We start from the raw sequence: 19095 nt of genomic DNA on the forward strand, positions 1-19095 counted from the left end.
CCAAGTTCTTTGTCTCCGGTCATATTCGTCTGAAGTGCGCATATTCTGCTTGAGTGATTTCCCTTGTATTAATACATTATTCGTACATTGTGTATTACCTGTTTCCTTAAGTTGAAGTTATCTTTTTATGCTCACTGATAATAATCTTCGCTTAATCGCTTTTTCGTATTATTGTCTTATTTATTCCTGACCTTAAACATACAGCTTTAACCTTCTTCGTGCCTTATCACAAAACTCTCCAGAACCGCCGAAAAACACCACAGATCGTCTTCTCACTTCCTCCTCCTCGTATTCCCTCTAAAACAGCGCCACCGCATGCGATCGCTGCGATTTCAACTTGGAAAGTGACAGGTGTGGCGGTGACACCCACGGCGTCACTGGTGACACTCCTATGTGTCATCAGTGACATTTCACTTTCCCAAGTTTGAGATACCGCGTGGCAACCACAGCGTTCTCCGTTGGACAATATCACAGGGAGGAAGAACTGGAGGAGGAGGGAGAGCCGACAAATGCAATGATGATCATGTTCTCGGGTGGTATGAGATTGCATCTCTGTAACTGATGGTAGCAAAAAAGGTCGAGTCCAGACAATAAAAACCCCGAAGAAAAATTGGAATAAATATCTACATTTATATTGCCGATCCACAATTTTATCGCAGGCATCCAATGTTTTAAGGGCATCGGCGATTTGCCTATTTCATCTACGGCTACCTGACCAGCATTTAGGCTGGTTTAAATCTTCCCAAAGACTGGAGAAGGGGAGAAAGGTTATTCGCAGACTGTCGTCTTCAAATTCCGTTTTTACTACAACAAACATAATTCGGGACAGGAAATTACGAATCTTCCTATTTCATTCCTGGTTTACTTTTCATGCTTGTTCTGTGTAGTGAAATGTAAAGACTCGGTCATAGTCGGCAGCTAAATACATTGTCCTCTTCTTGAAGTAAAGTTGATAAAACTCTCTTTAAAAAAAACAGGGCTACGAGCAATGGGGCAGTACCTCATCTACTCGGTCGCCTTTTTCTGCCGTTTTTGCAGATTTTGCGGCTCCACCTACACGACGCACTAAATTGTAAAAATTGGGAATAATTTCACTCTTAATTTCCCGTTAACTCCCTCTCCTCAAGCAAATGTTATTCACTATCAGACTAGAGCACAAACGTCGTTAAACCAGGTGTATGTTTGAATTTGAACCAACGACCTCAAAAAATGACGACTCAATAGCGCTGTCAGAACCAGCATCAGTGTCGCCGTTTCCATCAGAGCCATTCGGATTTTTGCATTTTGTCACTGCATCTATATAATCAAGAGACATCTGAAAAGTGAAAGCAAAGATGACATCAGCGACAAACAATTGAATACAAATTTTTCAGCACCTCATCGATTTCATCCTCATCATCGGACAAATGCTCAGACCGAACTTTGCGGTGACGAAGTCCTTTCTTCAGCTTCACCACAGCCCCACCCTCTTCGTCGCTGTCAGCTTCTGACTCTTAAAAATAATTTTCAATAGATCACTAATTAAAAAAGATGATTCCACTCACCATCCGATCTAGAGTCATCCTCCTTACGGGCTTGAGCTTGCGTTTTAAGAGCACGCTGCAGGCTATCGAACATAGAAAGAGACGCCTCCAGGACCTAAGCGATAAGCTCGAACGGAAGTGCAAATCTTCATACCCAAAACTTTTCTACATCCCAACTTTCATATTCCCAAAACATTAATGTGTTGCAGGAATGTGAAAACGGGATTAGGCATCGCACCAAGAACAAAAAATCGTTATGTTAAATGCATGTTTATGTTCTGTATTGTTTCCCTTTCCTCATTAAAAGATTTTTCAATGTATTTTGTCTGAGTTGTAATGTATTTGCCATACAATGTTACCTTCGATAGATTCTAACTCTCTCAGTTGGAAGCAATTTGGATAATAAAAATATGTGGTTCTTATGATGACATGAAATAAAGGATGCGTATCGTTAGGCACCCACAGCTCCCGCAAGAGCTTATCCTTAGGGGTAATGACTGACAACGGCGATCGTTAATTGCGCAGTGCCGCAGTCAGCAGCATCAGCGGACCATTGTGCTGTTTCTACATTATGCCCCACCCATTCACCTATCCAGCTCGCTTACCTAGCATTGGGAAGCTAAAAAAAAAAGCTAAAACTAGCAGTTATGATTTCAGTCATCAAATTTAGAAAGATGAAGAACAGCAGCGTCTAATTACAGTATATTCCGAAGTGGTTCCTTAACTTCTTATTCGGACTCTTATTTTTCCATTTGAATTCTTTATTCACTTTCTGGTATGTTAAAATTAAAGGCATCACCCCACGAATCTGAAGTGGTGTAGATTTCAGGTGGAGTATTCGTATACGGGATGGGAGAGTACGGAGATGGAGGTGATTCCGTCCATTTCTTGCCAATTGCCGTAAAAAACGGCCCTGAAGATGCGGCGCCGCACGAGGCTGGCGCGCTCCAATCGAACCCTTTGTACAAAATGGTGTGCCAAAACGAATGAAGCTGTATCTTCCGGGCCGTTTTTTACGGCAATTAGGAAGAAATGGACGGAATCACCTCCCTCTCCGTAGTCTCCCATCCCGTATACGAATACTCCACCTGAAATCTGCACCACCTCAGATTCGTGGGGTGATGCCTTTAATGAATTAGTAAATTACTACCTATTATTCCGTTCTTCGCAGGCATATCTTAGGTACACAATTTTGATGGATAGTCACCATCATGCTGACTTTACGGCTGTGTTTGGAGGTATCGATTTGTCGGATATGGAGGTATATCAAGCCATTACTCTCCAAATAGCAGAAGTAGAAGATAGACAAAGACAAATAGATCGAATGAGACATTATGACAATTGAACATTGAACGATTCCTTAGTTCCTGTATTTATACAGAACAAACTGTTCCGGCGAAACATTCCCGAAATGCAGAAGTCGGTAATCAATCTCTGATTTATTGTTTAAAACTAATGAATATTTTCATGTTTTATTCACTCTCCACGGACTACACCTTTAATGGCATCACCCCACGAATCTGGGGTAGTACGGAATTCAGGTAAAGAGTTCCTATACAGGGTCGTAGGTTATGGAGAGGGTGATTCCGTCCATTTCTTCCTAATTGCCGTAAAAAACGGCCGGGAAGATGCAGCGCGTGCAGAAGACTGGCGTGCTCCAATCGAACTTGTAGAAAATAGCGCGCCGGAACGCTCGAACCCGTATCTTCCGGGCCATTGTTATGGCAATTAGAAAGAAATGGACGGAATCACTCATTTCCATAATCTACGACTCAGTACATGTATGAGCCACCTGAAACACGTCACCCCAGATACGTGGGGTGATGCGTGTTTCAGGTGGGTCATACCTGTTTGTTTGTTTTCAGGTGCTTACCCTATCAGATCTATCTACAAGAAAGTCTCATCTATCACTGTAATGGAAACATGACTTCAGTTAGATGATCGGGGATTAGCGACCACAACTCTCCCAAAATAAGCTTGCTCTGGCCTTCCCACCCCTGAAAGAAACCGCTTTATTGGTAGCAAGGTATCTGATCTGACCTTAAGCTGCGCATACGTTGCAGACATTGGGAGAGGTAACGCTAACCAGCTGACCGTCACTGACTTCAAATTATTGCCAGCGAATCTTACGTCGATTTCTTGCCCTCTTCTCTAGTCGATCTTATGGATTCGCACGTGATCCTGTCACCTCGTCTAGCCATTCTTCGCCTCCGCACTCTTCGTCAAACACCCATCAGCACTATCAACTGCTCTTCATCAACATCACCAACTGATGAATCTAAGTTGGATGCGCTTTATGGGAAGCTGGAGGAAGTGATCCGAAACTAGATATCCTTCTACAAATTCGTCATCGGGGACTTCAACGCAAAACTAGGGAAGGCTACACAAGAGGAGTACAGGATCGGAAGATTTCGACTAGGAGACCGGAATAAAAACGGCAATCGTCTCGCCAGGCTGCTGTCCGCTGCTCGCCTCTTTCATGAGAACTCTCTTTTCATGAAACATCATCGTCGGTGGGCATGGGAATCGTCCAATGGTGTGACTCGTGCGGAGATCGACCACATACTCACCAACCGGAGGTGGTGTCTACTTCACGTCTAAGTAGTACCATCCTTTCCTAGTGGTTCTGATCACCGTCTCCTTTGTGCAGAAATATGACTCAGCCATACGATGGAAAGAACAGCTGCTATCGCAACGGAGGAGAAAAGAAGTCTTCTACGACGATTGCGTACTCGAGAACTCCTTGTCCCAAGGTGACTGGCACATCGAGGAGGATCCAAACGTGGACTACGAGATGCTGCTCAGAGGATTACGAACCTGTGCTGAGTGTGCCTCGAAGCCGCGCACGACAAATCTGGATCGAATTTCAAAGATTACCAAGGAATTGTTGGAAAGAAGGACTTTGAGGCTTAGTGCGAATGCATGGCACATTGAGCGGTTAGTAGCAAACACAAGCTGCAGAAAAGCGTTGCAGGAGGATCTTTCGAAATACAGGCAGAAGATTCCGGGTGCGTGTAAAGAGGGTCCCGGCAGATTTTCGAGCATGCCCCTATCCTCCATTAGCACAGCAATTAGCGATGATGCGAGAAAGAGATTTACCTTCGCTGCTACTTAATTAGCTAACTCTGCTCACCTACCAATAGACATCATACGCTGCATCATCACGCTAATTCACGAGCTACAAAATTGTTCTGAAGAATCAGACAGATCCACTGGAATTTTTTTGACGTGAACTGATCTTAAATTTGTACCTGTAACAAATGTACCAGAGCCAAGAAAAATCCTCGCGTAAAATAAGAGAGGAAGGAGCATCTAATAGCTCAAAATTAGGTATATGAAAATTTTCGGTAAAAACGGTACATTCCAACTTTGAAAAGTAACGAGAATAAGGCTTACCGTTATCTCTAAGTTCCAAGCTTTTTTGTAGCCTAATTTATTTTTGGTCAGATAGGCCCTCTGATCTCTGACCTATTATAAGAAAAGATTTGATTTGATAAGATTTCTAGGTTTTCTAAAGGGAAGATCTAAGCAAAACTCGCTCCCGTTCTATTATTAGAGTACCTAAGAAAATGGCATGTACCTATAACTATATTGTTCTTCAATTTATTCGGTCCTTATGAGTGTGTAGTTATTTGCGTCTCTGTAGCCAGAAGACGGTTGTCTGCGTCTCCATAAGCGACTGGAGCGTGACCTCATCGAGGTATGTTAGTGTATTCAATGGCATATCCACTGGACACGTAATGTCTCGGAGGCATTCGTGGAGAATCTGCCTGGACCCTCTTTACCGTTCCCCGAAGATTCTGGAAGCAGCACAAGCAAGAACGAGTCTAAAGAAGTGCCGAAGGGATCTCTGCGAATATAACACTCCGCTAGTAGCTTTGCTGCGTGAAGACGGGACTCGCACGTCTTCTCGTCGTGAGATGGAAATTATTACGGAGAGGTTCTACTCGAACCTTTTCCGTTCATCAACTCCTGTGTCAAGCCCAACCATCCCCACTGGCGAAGCTCCACCACGGATTCTCCCTTCGGAATTACGAGTCGCTATCAAAAGCATGAAACCTGGCACAGCCCCGGACCTGATTTTATTTCTTCGGGCTGGTGGCCATCCACTTCATGTAATCTTAGCAGTGCAAATGACATTTTACCTTCAGAAAGAAAGAATCCCAGACCAGTGGAAGACCTCGCGAACCGTAATTATCGTCCAATGTGCTTGGTGAGCGTGTTATACAAAGTATTCACTAAAATCATCCTCACTCGCATATCTAGAACGCTGGACGAAGCCAGCCTCAAGAACAAGGATTCCGTCAAGGGTTCAGCCACTTGGACCACATCCAGACCGTGTCGGGGGTCATAAAGGTTTGCCGGAAATACCGCCTGCCCCTTGTTCTAACCTTATTCGACTGTAACAAAGCCTTCGACAGCGAAGGAACGAATGCAATATTGTCAGCACTGGCCGATTAAGGTGTGGACGCGTCGTATGTGAGGGCATTAGCCAACTGCTACGATCGATGCATCACTAAGATACAGCTTTCCAACCGCTCCCTCACAATACCCATTAGAAAGGGGGTAGGAAAAGGCGATACTATATCGCCGAAGCTGTTCACGGCTACATTGCAATAATGAATAATGATAACGAAATCACTTTCTTGAGAAGAAAGGGGCATACGTGTTGATGGAAGATTCCCCTCCAACCTTTGTTTTGCGGACGACATCGTTCTCTTTTCGAGCAGTACCAATGAAGCCGAAACGATACTCCACGTATTGAGCGAAGCAGGGAAGAAAACAGGACCGCGAATAAACAGAAAGAAGGTGCACTTCATGAAGAACGCCTACTCCAAGGACGGAGGAGTACAACTTGAAGACTCGTAAACCGTGAAAAGTTCGTCGTACGTATACTTAGGACGTTCTATGAATATGAAAAACGACTTGAAAGAAGAATTGAATAGAAGGATGAGAGCAGCGTGGGCAGCATTTGTACCCGTCAGGGAAGCTACAGACCAACTAACGGACCAAGCGCACCGTGCCCATCTGTTTGACTCGACAGTTCTTCGAGCGTTATGTTACGCAGTGGAGACGTGGGCAGACACCGCTGGCACGTCCAGGGAGCTACTTATTACCCACAGAGCCCTTGAGAGATGTCTTCTGAAGTTTAACCGACGCACACAACACCTAGCCGGTCTTCGCAGCTCCGACTTAAGAGGAATGTCCCATCTTCGTGACTCAGCGGAATATATATCGAAAGCAAAGCATAGATGGGCCAGTCGCATTATGAAAAGACTCGATGATAAATGAACTAAAAGAACGCTAGAATGGATCCCAAGAGATGCTAAATGCCCTCGAGGGAGACCGCCGGCGAGATAGGATGGTGTGTTCGCTGATGGACCAGTTGAGACTTCAGTTGGATACGGCTCATGAACCTCGTCAACGTCACTCACAGAACTTGAGAACATCCTGAATGACAATGGCGAGGGAACGAAATGAGTGGAAGAGATGCTGGAGCCTGCACTTCCGCCCAGAGGAAAAGGATTTTGCGAAGTTCAGAATTTCAAAACAAAAAAAAAACTTCTTTTCTGCTACATTGTAGAAACATTTCTGCACTTTTCTAAATCTCATTTGTTTACATTTCTGGCAGCTGGCTATTCGCGTATTTAACCGTAACGCTAAAAAAAAGTTGGTCCAAAAACCAAAAACCTTAACGCTAGCTCTTTGATCACGGATTAATGGTTATCAATGATCATGACTTATTCCTCGCACTTCGGAATTCTCATTTTCGAAGGGCTGTCCTGTGTCATTTCTAGTGTCAAAGAAACTTGATTTTCATAGCTGCATCCGCATCATTCACCAGTGTGAACTGATATCATGCTATACAATAGCGCATTTATTCTGTCGCACATATGGCACGCGTGCACGCGTATGTATTATCAATTTATTGATTTTCACGCATTTTCTTTTGGAACTCAATAACGCCTCTCCAGTCGGGTACTCAGCATACTCTGAACGAATATGATAAACACTTCCGCAAATATGATAATAATCTTGGGCGAAAGTAACGACTTTGTTAATCTTTCAGCTTTCCTGCGCTTTCTTCTCATGCTTTGTGAAATTGTGCTAGCTACATGTAGCCGAGTTCTAACACACTCTAATTCGAATACTAGCATACTTACATGCTTACATGCTATACTTACATGAAAGAAACTACCTTCACGACCTCTTGCATATTTTCTGAAATTTTAACAGATCATCTTGGGTCGTCTTTACATTGCTACCTAGGAACGATGTCTCACTGATTGGATAATCCTGTAAAAACTACCACCTTATCAGCAACTAAAGAATGTTAAGTCTTCATTTGATAAATTATTGCCTTTAGATTATGTTTTCTGACCAATTGAAGTATTAAAAGCTGTCACGGATACCACTTCGTCATTATTTGCTTAGAACAGTCTGAGGCGGGTCAACGGGTTCCGCTGCGTTCCACTGCATCCTAGAAAGGATATTCATTCAGATCAAAATTATCAATGTATGTTTTGCTTCGGAATGATGGTCAACAAAATTTGTAGCCAGTCTTTTTGAACAAGACGAGTTCTCCTTAAAGGCCCTATATTTCCTCTTGCACTGCCAGCTGTATATTGCCTTTTCAACGTCTAAGAGTGGGCAAGAAATCAAAAACTTGTTAACCGATTTCGAACTGAAAGAAACTTTATGAGGAACCGCCTAGTGGTCAATTTGAAATTCGTTTGAACCTATTAGAAAATTTTCTATCGGTCGAAGTATTTGTTTGAAAAAGAGGAATTAGGAAAACTTATATAAAAATGCTAAAAATGCGTCTCTGACTTCAGCGTTCATGTACGAAGTTCCACTGAAACAATTCTTCGGTCTCTTATTTCCAACAAATTTCTGTTGCTGTAGTAGATTTACAACTAGGAAGATACCTCCTTATTCGATACGACCTCCGTGGACACCTCAGGTTAAGTGGAATGTGTTTAGTCGGGTCAGAACGAAATGAGGTAGTTGCAGTCGCGGTGGAGCAATGCTCTTTTTTGCAGCTCGCAGACGGTTCGCAAGCGATCTGCTTGGGAATTTGCCAAATTTTGACAGCTGACATCACCCAGAACGGTATTGGTCGCAACTTTTTGTTTGTTTTCACTTCTTTTGCTTTTCTTTCTGATTTTTCCGTCTCCTATGTTTCTTTTTTTCGTAATCTTGCGTTTGCTATATTTGCTCTTTTTATAGACATCTATACGGTATCTGTATTGTTCTTAAGTTATTGTATTGTTTTTGTTCATGTGTTTATTTTCACGTTAAAACAAAAAAAAAATTCTTTTTTGTTTCTTCGCCTACTCTCCATTCCTTACAAACAAAAAAAAGAACATTAACATAGATATGAATATAATTTTGAACCAAACCTCAAAAGCAGAACATGAACAGCATTAGCATCAACACTGTCCATAGTTTGCTCCAAGGCATTATACCATTTTTAAAGCACACTGGACTGTTGTTCGAGACCAGTCCTTGCGTTCGCACCAATTCCGACAATGATCACCTGCTGGCTAGGATTTTATACATCAACGCATTAAGTTCTTCACAGAAAGCGTCCTCTTTGTTCTCTTCAGCGGTTTCCGTAGGTGGATGGGCACTTACGATTCAGAGTTTACGTCCTCTACGACCGCCATATGAAGGGTCATTAAGGCGACGTTGAGCCAAATTCCTCCACCAAGTTGTTGTAGTCGCTTCTCACAGGTATTTCGCAGCCCTTTATCTTCTTTTCATCATCATCGGCGCAGTAGATACTGCGGTCTCCGATATTAATAACGGTTCTCTTCAGCGGCCGATATCTGATGTGTGTTCTCTGCTGAACAGCAAACGGCACAGAGTTATCGTAGAAATCTAGATAAGGTGGTTTGTTGGAGTTCACTCGAAAGTGTTCGATAATCCAGCGTGACGAAACGAATGATTGTTACCAAAGATTCCGCTCCTTTCATTCAGTTGAACTTTCAGCTTACGGGCTTTGGCAATGTGCTGGGCAACAACACCTTTCTGCAATGTATGGGAATGTTGCGCTGTATAACCGTGCTGGTTATATAGGTCGTGTGATTCCAATGCGTACACTCGAACGCCTGATTGCGTTTAGCGAGAGTAATGCCACCACTAGCAAGCTTCAGTCAGGCTTGCATAAGCGGCCTCTATCAATATCACATGATAATATTCATTCTTCGATTCTGTTTCTTAACTTCTGTAACGTAATGTGTGTGTATCAAATATGTGTGTGTATATGTTGAGGTTCTGCAAGGCACTAGGGCACCACTAAGGTCAGTAGTACCTGTTTGCACGTATATCGCCAGTAAGACGCTCGTGGTGCCGACTCGATGAGAGGGCAAAAGGATGACAGCATACTACCAGACTTTTATTTCGGGGTAAACGAATTTCGAAACAATAGCGGGGATGCGGTGGCATTTGCAAGGGTGGCTTACTTGAATTAATTAGCTAGCTGATATTTTATAAGGTTTTAGCTGAGTTATCGGATTTCGTGCAAAGTCAGACATGTTGACGCTCATCCAGAAATCCAAGTTTCCGAACATGTCCTCGTTGCGCGTGTACGTTACATTAAAAAATGAGTCCATTTAGCAGGGGTTCCGCTTTCCTCTTTAGCTTTATTTTCTTTTCATCTCTCTCCTTCTCCTCCCTCCTACGACCCTCCCGTCTTGCAGCCACTCCCCTTCCTTCACCATCTAGCGAGCCCTGTCGAGAAACTCCCATCTTACGCTTGACTCTGTATATAGCTCATACGCACAGAGCGTAAACTTAAAGGCAGCGTATGGTGATTTTGACGTGATGCGGAACCCACAGCGAAAGCAGAGAGTATGGGTAGTAGATTACGGAACGTAGCGTGGCTCCGCTCATTTCTTGCTAATCGTCGTAAAAAAACGGCGCGGAAAAAACGATTTTAATGACGATTTCAGTTGCAACGCGCCACCTTTTCGGCGCGGTGCAAGTCCAAGCGGTCAAAGGTCAGTGATGTCTTCTCACCAGCCTGTTCCAGTAAAACTAATGAATGAGGTGCTAAGGGTATCAGAGTGTGTACAAGGGTGCGCGTTCTAACGTATCTCGTAGGAACTAAGGCGGTTCCCACGCGTTTTTTTAACGACGATTAAGAAGAGATTCGAAATCTACAACCCATCTATAGCTTTTCCCGTGGTCTTTTTTACTTTGATTAGAGGGGGGGGGGGGGGGTTGGGTGGAGGCACGCTGGGTTCTGTAATCTACAACCTGAACTCTACAGGTTCTTTGTTTTGATGTTCCCGTACTACGTCAATTTCGCGATACGATGTCTTTGTTTGCGTTTAGTACTAGAAGTGTTACTGTGATTAGATAACGATTAGACACAGCATCTTAGGCGAAATGAGTGCTAGCTCATTCGAAGCAAACGCTTTTTGGACTTCAGAAAATGGAGTTATTCTCGGTGTCTCAATCCCATTCGCAAATGTGATGTGCATCTTCAACGCACTGACGACCGCACGAATTTTATGCACCAAGGCACGTCATATTGACTGTTTCCCAGAGATTTCCCTCAGTGAAATTCATGTTATTTTCAATATTTTAATTTCATTTGTTTCTTAAAAAAATAACTAGAACTAGGAGCAGTTACCTTTTTAGGATTTGTGTTGATCATAGCGGGTCTCGTAGAACTTGGCAGGAGGAACAGAACGCAAATTCCAAACAAAGCTAATCGTCTGCGCAATATATTACTTCATTATTATCATTCGCAAACGGAAACACAAGTATATTTACAAACCTGTTATGAATGCCTTCAAATTTCTTGTTTAGATCAACTAGTTCTTCACAAATGTAATCCAAAGGGTTTTGATTTGGTTCAGCAACCTGACGGATATACGTCAGAGATACTTCTGTGCATGTGTACATGGCAGCAACAATGACCTGAAGGTTCGATATGTAGAGCTGCGAAATTTGCACGCACGAGAATTACCCCAAACAGCGCTCCTTTCTATGGAACTTCACAAAAACTTTTTCTGATGGCAGGGACTTGTACCTGGTAGAAATGTCACAAGTGAAGTTCAAGGATATGATCTCAAGGAGAACACTATCAGTAGGGCCAATTGGAAGCATCCTGTTAACGGAGAAATTTAAATGGTATTATAAGATGCCAAGAAATTCATAAAATCGTCATCTTTAGTACTTCGTCGATAACTGAGAGTACTGGAGCACCACAGAATAGTAGTTTATTGTTCCTCTCTATTCTCGATGAAAAAATGGAAGAGAAATGAAAACTCCACTCGATGGTAGCTGAAAAGAGGATGCAAAAGTGAGGCAGATAAATTTTTATAATGAAAGTACGGCGCAGAACGCAACGCAACAATTTTCTACTCAGTTTTATTTTCTTCCTTGACTACTTCAATGCAGAATACTACATGTTTAGTGTTGCAGGGTTAACGTTGATGATGAAATACTTGAAATACCTCCATATATGAAATCAAGAGAGCAGTTTTGAATGAATATCACTTCATGTATGGGGTTTTACACCAAGTCATTTTCAAGGAAATGCTCTTGTTGTTCGGTTGAAAATGTTCGGAACGACGGACCGTCATTTACGAAATGGCACACCTTAAAGGGATAGCAGCTATGTTCGGGTTATTTGAATTTGCAGCACAGGAAAAGAAACCTCCAAGGCTGCATAGGAGCAACTTATATCACTTACGTCCTTTTCAAGACGCTTGCAGGCTGGAGCTGGACCTAACTGGACCTGGCGCTTGATGCAGTTGCGTAAGTGGCCTTGCTCGAAGCGGCGCGGTGAAGCGTAGCGGTTGGGGTTGAGAGGGTGCGTATCGTTAGGTACCCGCAGCCTCCGCGACAACCTATCCTTAGGGAAACGACTGCCAACGGCGATCGTTAATTGCGCTGCGCAGCAGCTGATAGCGTCAGCAGAGCATTGCGCTGCGTTTACCTTTTGCCCCGCCCATCACATTGTCCGTCTTCGACCCTTATCGTCTAATGAGGTGCAAGGTAAACGAGCAACCGGCTAAGAATGCTAATGACGTCCCTGTATGTTGAAGAAGAACAGCACCTACAAGAGTGGTACACAGCAAAGATACGCTACGGCGTATTAACTTCGTGTCCAGATGTTTGTTGTTCGACTTTTATTCGCCAAAGTAAAGTGGAAAGTCTATCTATCCGCCATTCGGCGCCTTCTGATGTACGGATAAGATATTAGAGCAACATCGTATACGGTGATGGCATACAACAACCGCACGAGCAGGAAGACTTAAACAGCTGCTTGGCTGCTGCTGGTTTATGATATGCTACAATAAACGCGGAAGTGGATGTGGTGTGCCGGCGGACAACACGAGGGAAACATCAGCATCTTACAGCGCGGTCAAAAGAGGCCGCAGAGAAAAAAAAAAAGAAAAAAAGAGGAAAAAAGTCTTCGCTTCTTCAGTCACATTATGAAGAGAACAACAGTCCGCATTGCACAACGTCTTTTGAGGAGCTTACGGGATCCGAGAAGGAAAAGGTCATCTAGTCGAAAACGGAAGTTCTGGATTGAGGTGATGGAAGAAAACATGAGGGCAGTGGGTGCGTATCGTCAACCTCCACGACAACCTAGCCTGAGGGGAAATGACTGGCAACGACGATCGTTAGTTGCCCTGCGCAGCAGTTAATAGCGTCAGCAGAGCATTGCGCTGCGTTTGTCTTTTGCCCCACCCATCACATCGTCCGTCTTCGGCCCGCATCGTCTAATGAGATGCGAAACATGCCTCACAGGAACACGTTATCTCTGGTATTGCTTCTATACAGAGTATCGATAGCTTACGTAAAAAGATGCATAAAACGATAGCACACAAAATCCCAAAAATAAAAAAATAATAGTGTTTTATTTGTGTAAAAGAAACTAATCGAAACTTTTACAAACCACTGCAGTATCTTACGTGGATTAAATGCTATGTATAAATACAAATATATACCTCTATCTCCTATATAGTTTTTTCAATCACAAATCTACGTCTTCCAACGACTAGGCTCTCATTTTTACCCTTTTTGACTTTTATTATGGAATGTTTTCAGCTTCATTTATGTTTTCTGATGTTGCTTCGTTCCTGCACAAATCTTCTACGTTTCGCTTCATTTTAGCATTTAAATTCTCTACGTTGCTACGTTATTATCGTTTTGCTCTTTGAATCCTCCTAGAAGCCAACTCTACCAAGTAATTGCAATACAAACACGGCACATGACCTCAGTGATGTGAAGATGGATGGGCGTGGCTTAGTGATCACAACTAGCCTAAGGTATGCCTACTCTGGCCTGCCGACAGCCTCTTCTGCAGGCACTTATCCGCTGCAGATAATCGGGTGCGGGTACCTAACGACCGCCCCTAAGGACAGCTGGTGTCGATTTTTTTATGTCAATTCAAGAGAGGCATCAAGTTGTGCAGGATATGTAATAGCGACAAATGAAATGATTTCGTGCGAGCTTTTCCAGAAGATCGGAAAGGATGTGCAGAGCTATGTTCAAAGGTGACACACCTCGGCAAAGACGCAGGTAATAATTACCTTAGGCGATAATATCGGAAAGATTATTTAGTGGCAAAAGCGAGCATGACGACATAGCAAAGGACACAAAATGTGCAACGCCGCAATTAATGAGCTGCAGTTACGACGCGGACAATAGTGGACTACTCCACTAACCATGTGGTCAAAGTCGAAAAATTCGACTCCCGGCTGGGCAGGTTTTTGCAAAAGAGATGGAAATTTGGAATAACCCCTAAAAAACGAAGAATTTAATTTTACACAGTTAACAACAGTTTAAAAGTAAACTTAACAAAATTTAACGACCAAAAAAGCTCAGATTCTGTGCACACTGTTAGGTCTGAGAGATCGCGAAAAATTTCGTCATAAGAGGACCAAAAGAAAAAGTTAAGGTGGTTTTTAAGAGAAGAAGGTTTGCCCTTAAAAAACTGCAATTTTGCTGTATTTTTTCACCTCCTAGTCTTTTTGGAATTTTGATGGAACGAAATTTGAAATTTTCCGACTTTTTTTGGATTTGTCCCATCTAAATTTTGAGAAAACCAGACGATCTGGAAAGGATAAATTTTGCACGTAGGGGTTTTCTTAGACTCTCCATTCGAATATATGGGTGATTTTTTGAAATCCCATTTTTGTCCGTCGTCATCCGTCTCATTTATTTTTTGCAATGGAAAAAATCGCCAAAATCCCAACTTTCCCTCACGCGCGGAAGTGTGTGATTTTGAATAAAATTCAATAACTCCGATTAAATTAGTGCAAAGCAAGCCATCTTCCAGTATGTTGTAGCCGAGGATTCCCTATTATATGCTGCATCAAACGATCTCAAGGGCCTCGCCGTTTTTCCAGATTTTTGATTGGACAAAGATGAGAAAATTTGATGCCATTTTTCCCATTTCTGTCCCATGAAAATTCCAAGACTATGAGGTCCAAAAAGACTACGAGGTTTCCCCCCTATATGGAAATTCTATCACACGCTTGACCCTGGCTATTGTTGATTGTTTCCCGTCTTTACCGTGAATAAAGTGCTAATATGAGGAGCAATTAACAGTGTCATCTCATAACGCGGCAAAACATCAGGTGATACTTAAAACGACCCAGTTTTTTTTTCTTGCACCTACTACAAGAAACATTTTTATTTCGAACACTTGGCAACATCATATAACAACAGCAGAACAAGGAGAAGAGACTGAAAAACATTGGTGCTGTCTCGAAACCGTTATACTTCATCATTCTACGTTGAGCAGCTCCACTTGTACCATAATTACAACAGAACAACAGCCTCGACATGACCCTTGAAGGGAGTAACTGAGGATGTGATTTTATGTGTTGATGTAATTACTTAGTGGAGATTTGTGGTTCGTTTATGGTGCTGCACTGACTTCAGTTCCAAAAACGAAGCCAAATTTCTTACTCTCAATTCTGCATTATTATGACACAGGTTGCGGAGGATGCCTAGCTGGGTCGATGTGGATTTTCGCAAGCTTTCCAGTTTTATTCCAAGGCAAAGTTTCCTTTATACACTTATGTATGTTTCACCTATCTCCTTGTCTACGCATAATTCTCAAGTTATTAGGGGGCTATTTGGGCAGATTACGTAATCCGCGTATCGCGAAATTGATGTAGTACGGAAAACCAAAGAAAAATGCAGAGTTTATGTCGAAGATTACGGAAACAAGCGTGGTCCCGCACAGTTCTTCCCAACTGTCAAAAAAAAAGGTGAAGTAACCGTTCTAGTTCCTAGAAGTTAGCTAGAACGCACACCCTTGTACATGCTCCGATACCTCCAGCAGCCTATTAATCGGTTTTATATGGATAAGCTGGTGAGGAGGCCTCACTGAATTTCGCTCATACGTGGATGCGGCGCGTGTACAAAGTCTGGCACGTTGCAACTGTGTTAGTCAGAAAGAACGCCGTCTTCCACCCCGTTTTTCACGACACTTAGGGAAAGCAGAGCGGAACCGTGCTCGTTTCCGTGAACTACAACCCGAACTCTACGTTTCTCATGGGGTTTTCGTATCACGTCAATTTCGTGATAACCCGCCTTTAATAATGCCGTAATATAATAATCGTCAAATGCCTGAAATTGGCTCAAGGTATCTTATACATGCGTGTTCCATCGAATTCTTCTCTCCTTGTCAAGCCTCTATATCGTTCCAACTATATTTCGCAAGAGCTCCTCACATTACCAGACTGTCACTCACAGCAAATGAGATCTACGTACTGTGCATTATCCTTAAGAATTGTCTGTAGAAAGTGTTAGAACTGCATATGGGACAACCATATAGCTCAGAAGGCGCTACAAACGGCATAAGAAAATTTGCAACAATCTACTCTCGTTTGTGATTCCGGAAATGATTCAGTACGACTGACCACATGCAGACTGACTGAAAAGTATCGAATTTCCACCTCTTTTACCAGCCAAATTTTGTTTGAATACGCAAGCTGAGCATCACTCCAATTCTCAATAATAGGCTGTCAATGGCGAAATAATGGCGAAATCTCGGTTCTGTATAACCGCTTGGAATAGCAATATTTATGGTTAGTTTCCGAAATTTCCTGCGTCTCTATCTGTTGCGCACTTCCCTGCATTTGTTTTGAACATGTTGTGAACAATTGTCTCTTTGACGCCTATAGAGATAGTAGAACTTACGAGGAATAGAAGCGGCCTTAGTTCGGAAAGACCTTCCTCGCTCGGTTTCATTAGACGGCGCAATGCTGTTAAAATTATAGTAGGGATAACCTAAATATCTAGTATTGCTGCAATATACGAAACTCGGGAAAAACGAAATGTGATAAATAACGTGATACCTCCGCTGCATGATTTCCAGACTCTAGAATTATTGTCTCCAGTATTTTGGTGGCATAAAGATGATTCTCATCTCCGCTATCATCTTCCTGAATCACACTGATAGAATGTGGCTGTAGTTATACTACAAGAACCACGGTTGTGTCGAGCAAATACGATATAAATTTATTTGTAGTAAATTGTAGTTTACGTTAGCTGTAAAATCATAGCAAAAGGCGACTGATCATGCCCGTATGTATTATTCACAATCAACGTTGCTCGGAATTTCCACTGCACCGAATAAGCGATTAAGGCAATACGAATATAAGACAAGCATACGTCAAAACAAATGTCCTAAAGCAGGCAACACCAAAAAGTGTCTTTTTTCTCGTGATGTATGCAGCTAAACTACACAATAAAAACGTATAGAAATAGTTTGACCGCTCTAACAGTCAGAGAAAGGAGTCTTCTTATAAGGGGAACAATAGTGTTAAGTTAGAAGCAAACCCGGCGGAATGGGTAGGGGTGATGTTGATGTTAATCGGTTAGTGAACATTTTAATTTTAATAATTAAGAAACCGAGAATCAGTTTCTTAATGATTAAAATTAAAATTAATGAACGCAACACTGCGATTTCAGTTGGAGTAGGAAAGTTCTTTAGTTCAGTTGGTCCATTCAACATTGTGCTAGTCTTTGCAGTTCCAGAATTGAAAATAATTTCCTGCCATTCTGACGAGCTCATATATGGCTGAGCATGTCACTTTATAGAAGGAACCGACAGAAAATGAAACATGCGACGTAAGAGTGGGTGCGGGGTGATGAGAAACATATCATCGACATCATGTCATACCTAAGTGTTATACCATAACTATTAGAGTGTTCGGAAAATATCTGGCAAATAAGGCAAAATTTAAAAACAACACAACTTTTTACCAACATTTTATTATTCGACGATATAATCTCCTTCAACATCGACAACCCTCTGCCAGCGTCTCGCAAGATCACGGATTCCTTTGGCGTAGAACTCCGGCGACTCGGGGGAGGCGAAGAAAGCCCGAAGGTCATTTTCGAGGTGGTCACGATCATCGGAGCGCTTCTCCTCCAGGTGATGCTGAAACGATCGGAAGAGGTGGTAGTCGCTCGGGACCAGTTCTGGGCTGCATGGTGTGTGCGGCAGAACTTCCCATCCGAGCTCCAGAATCTTCTGGGAAGTCTTCTTCGCGATGTGAGGGCGCGCGTTATCGTGCACGTTGTCGAGCTTCGGGTGTTCCTTGCGGATCTTGTCGGCTAGTGTTTGCAGTTGAGCGCAGTAGACCTCAGCAGTAACTGTCATGTTGTCCGGCAGCAGTTCGAAACGGTAGATTCCGTGAACTCTCCACCAGACGCTCAGCATGACCTTCTTCTCATGGATTTCACCTTTCACGAAATGGATCCGGCACTTCATCGCCAGCGCACCACTCACGTTTGTGGGTGTGGTTGACGTAGAGGAGCCATTTTTCATCTCCAGTGACAATGGTGTCCAGCCAGTCGAATCTGAGGCTTCTGGAGAGCAGTTGAGTGCAGATGTCCAGGCGTCTTTGGCGGTTGCCGTCGCTCAACACATGTGGGAGCCACAGACCGAACTTCTTCACCATTCCGAGAGATCGTAGTCCATTGCTCACGGTGGACAGCGAACAGCCAAGACTGACAGCAAAATACCGCACACTTTCATAAGAATGCTGCTCCGACAGATCCTTCAGTTCGTCGAACGACATTGCAGTCGGCCGACCAGAGCGAGGCTCATCCTCGAGTTTCTTGTTTCCGGCTTTGAAGGAACCAGGCGCGTACAGACCGCTCAGAAGGGGCTTCAGTGACGAATGCTTGACTTAAGTTTCGATGGGCTTCAGCAGCGGGGTGGCTAGATTCGAACTCGTAAAGGAGTACGTGTCGAATATGGGTGGAATGTTCGGCCTTTATAGGATGAAATAGGCAACGAAGAGGGAGCCAGATATGTTATGTGTATACAAACGGTAGTGTCCCTATATAATAAATTTAATAGTAGTAGTAATGGGGCCGCGTATACGAGTCTGATTGCTACCTGCACGTGGCGGCCCTGCTTTAACTAAACGCAATCAGGCGTTCGAGTGTACGCATTGGGAACGTACGAGCTACATAACCTGCACTGTCATATGGCGAAAGCTTCCCATACATTGCAAAAAGGTGCTGTCGTCCAGCACATCGCCAAAGCCCATAACCTGAAAGGTCACCTGCCTGA

General features: G+C 43.1%; 3 protein-coding genes across 4 annotated transcripts; 2 read left to right on the forward strand and 1 right to left on the reverse strand.

Moving 5' to 3' along the window:
* Positions 1-1005: 1005 nt before the first annotated feature.
* RB195_024177 (uncharacterized protein) lies at positions 1006-19072 on the reverse strand (the record flags this gene model as incomplete). Of its 2 annotated transcripts, none has more annotated exons than XM_064211858.1 (10): positions 1006-1053; positions 1202-1315; positions 1377-1492; positions 1545-1638; positions 11167-11251; positions 11314-11456; positions 16707-16796; positions 16865-16951; positions 17821-18383; positions 18460-18595. In XM_064211858.1, 10 exons carry the CDS (start codon positions 18593-18595, stop codon positions 1006-1008), a joined length of 1476 nt encoding a protein of 491 aa, XP_064067739.1. The 2 variants fall into 2 exon arrangements, with proteins under 2 accessions (XP_064067739.1, XP_064067740.1); XM_064211859.1 differs by lacking the exon at positions 1006-1053 and adding an exon at positions 18998-19072 and having other exon boundaries at positions 1166-1315; positions 18460-18700.
* Positions 5264-5740, forward strand: RB195_024178 (uncharacterized protein; the record flags this gene model as incomplete). The annotated part of the gene is made up of 1 exon (XM_064211860.1): positions 5264-5740. The coding sequence occupies one exon, from the start codon at positions 5264-5266 to the stop codon at positions 5738-5740; it is 477 nt and encodes a 158-aa protein (XP_064067741.1).
* On the forward strand, positions 6432-6815 carry RB195_024179 (uncharacterized protein; the record flags this gene model as incomplete). The annotated part of the gene is made up of 1 exon (XM_064211861.1): positions 6432-6815. One exon carries the CDS (start codon positions 6432-6434, stop codon positions 6813-6815), a length of 384 nt encoding a protein of 127 aa, XP_064067742.1.
* Positions 19073-19095: the final 23 nt, after the last annotated feature.

Source organism: Necator americanus, chromosome X (assembly GCF_031761385.1).
Source record: "Necator americanus strain Aroian chromosome X, whole genome shotgun sequence".
NCBI classification, from domain to species: Eukaryota; Metazoa; Nematoda; class Chromadorea; order Rhabditida; family Ancylostomatidae; genus Necator; species Necator americanus.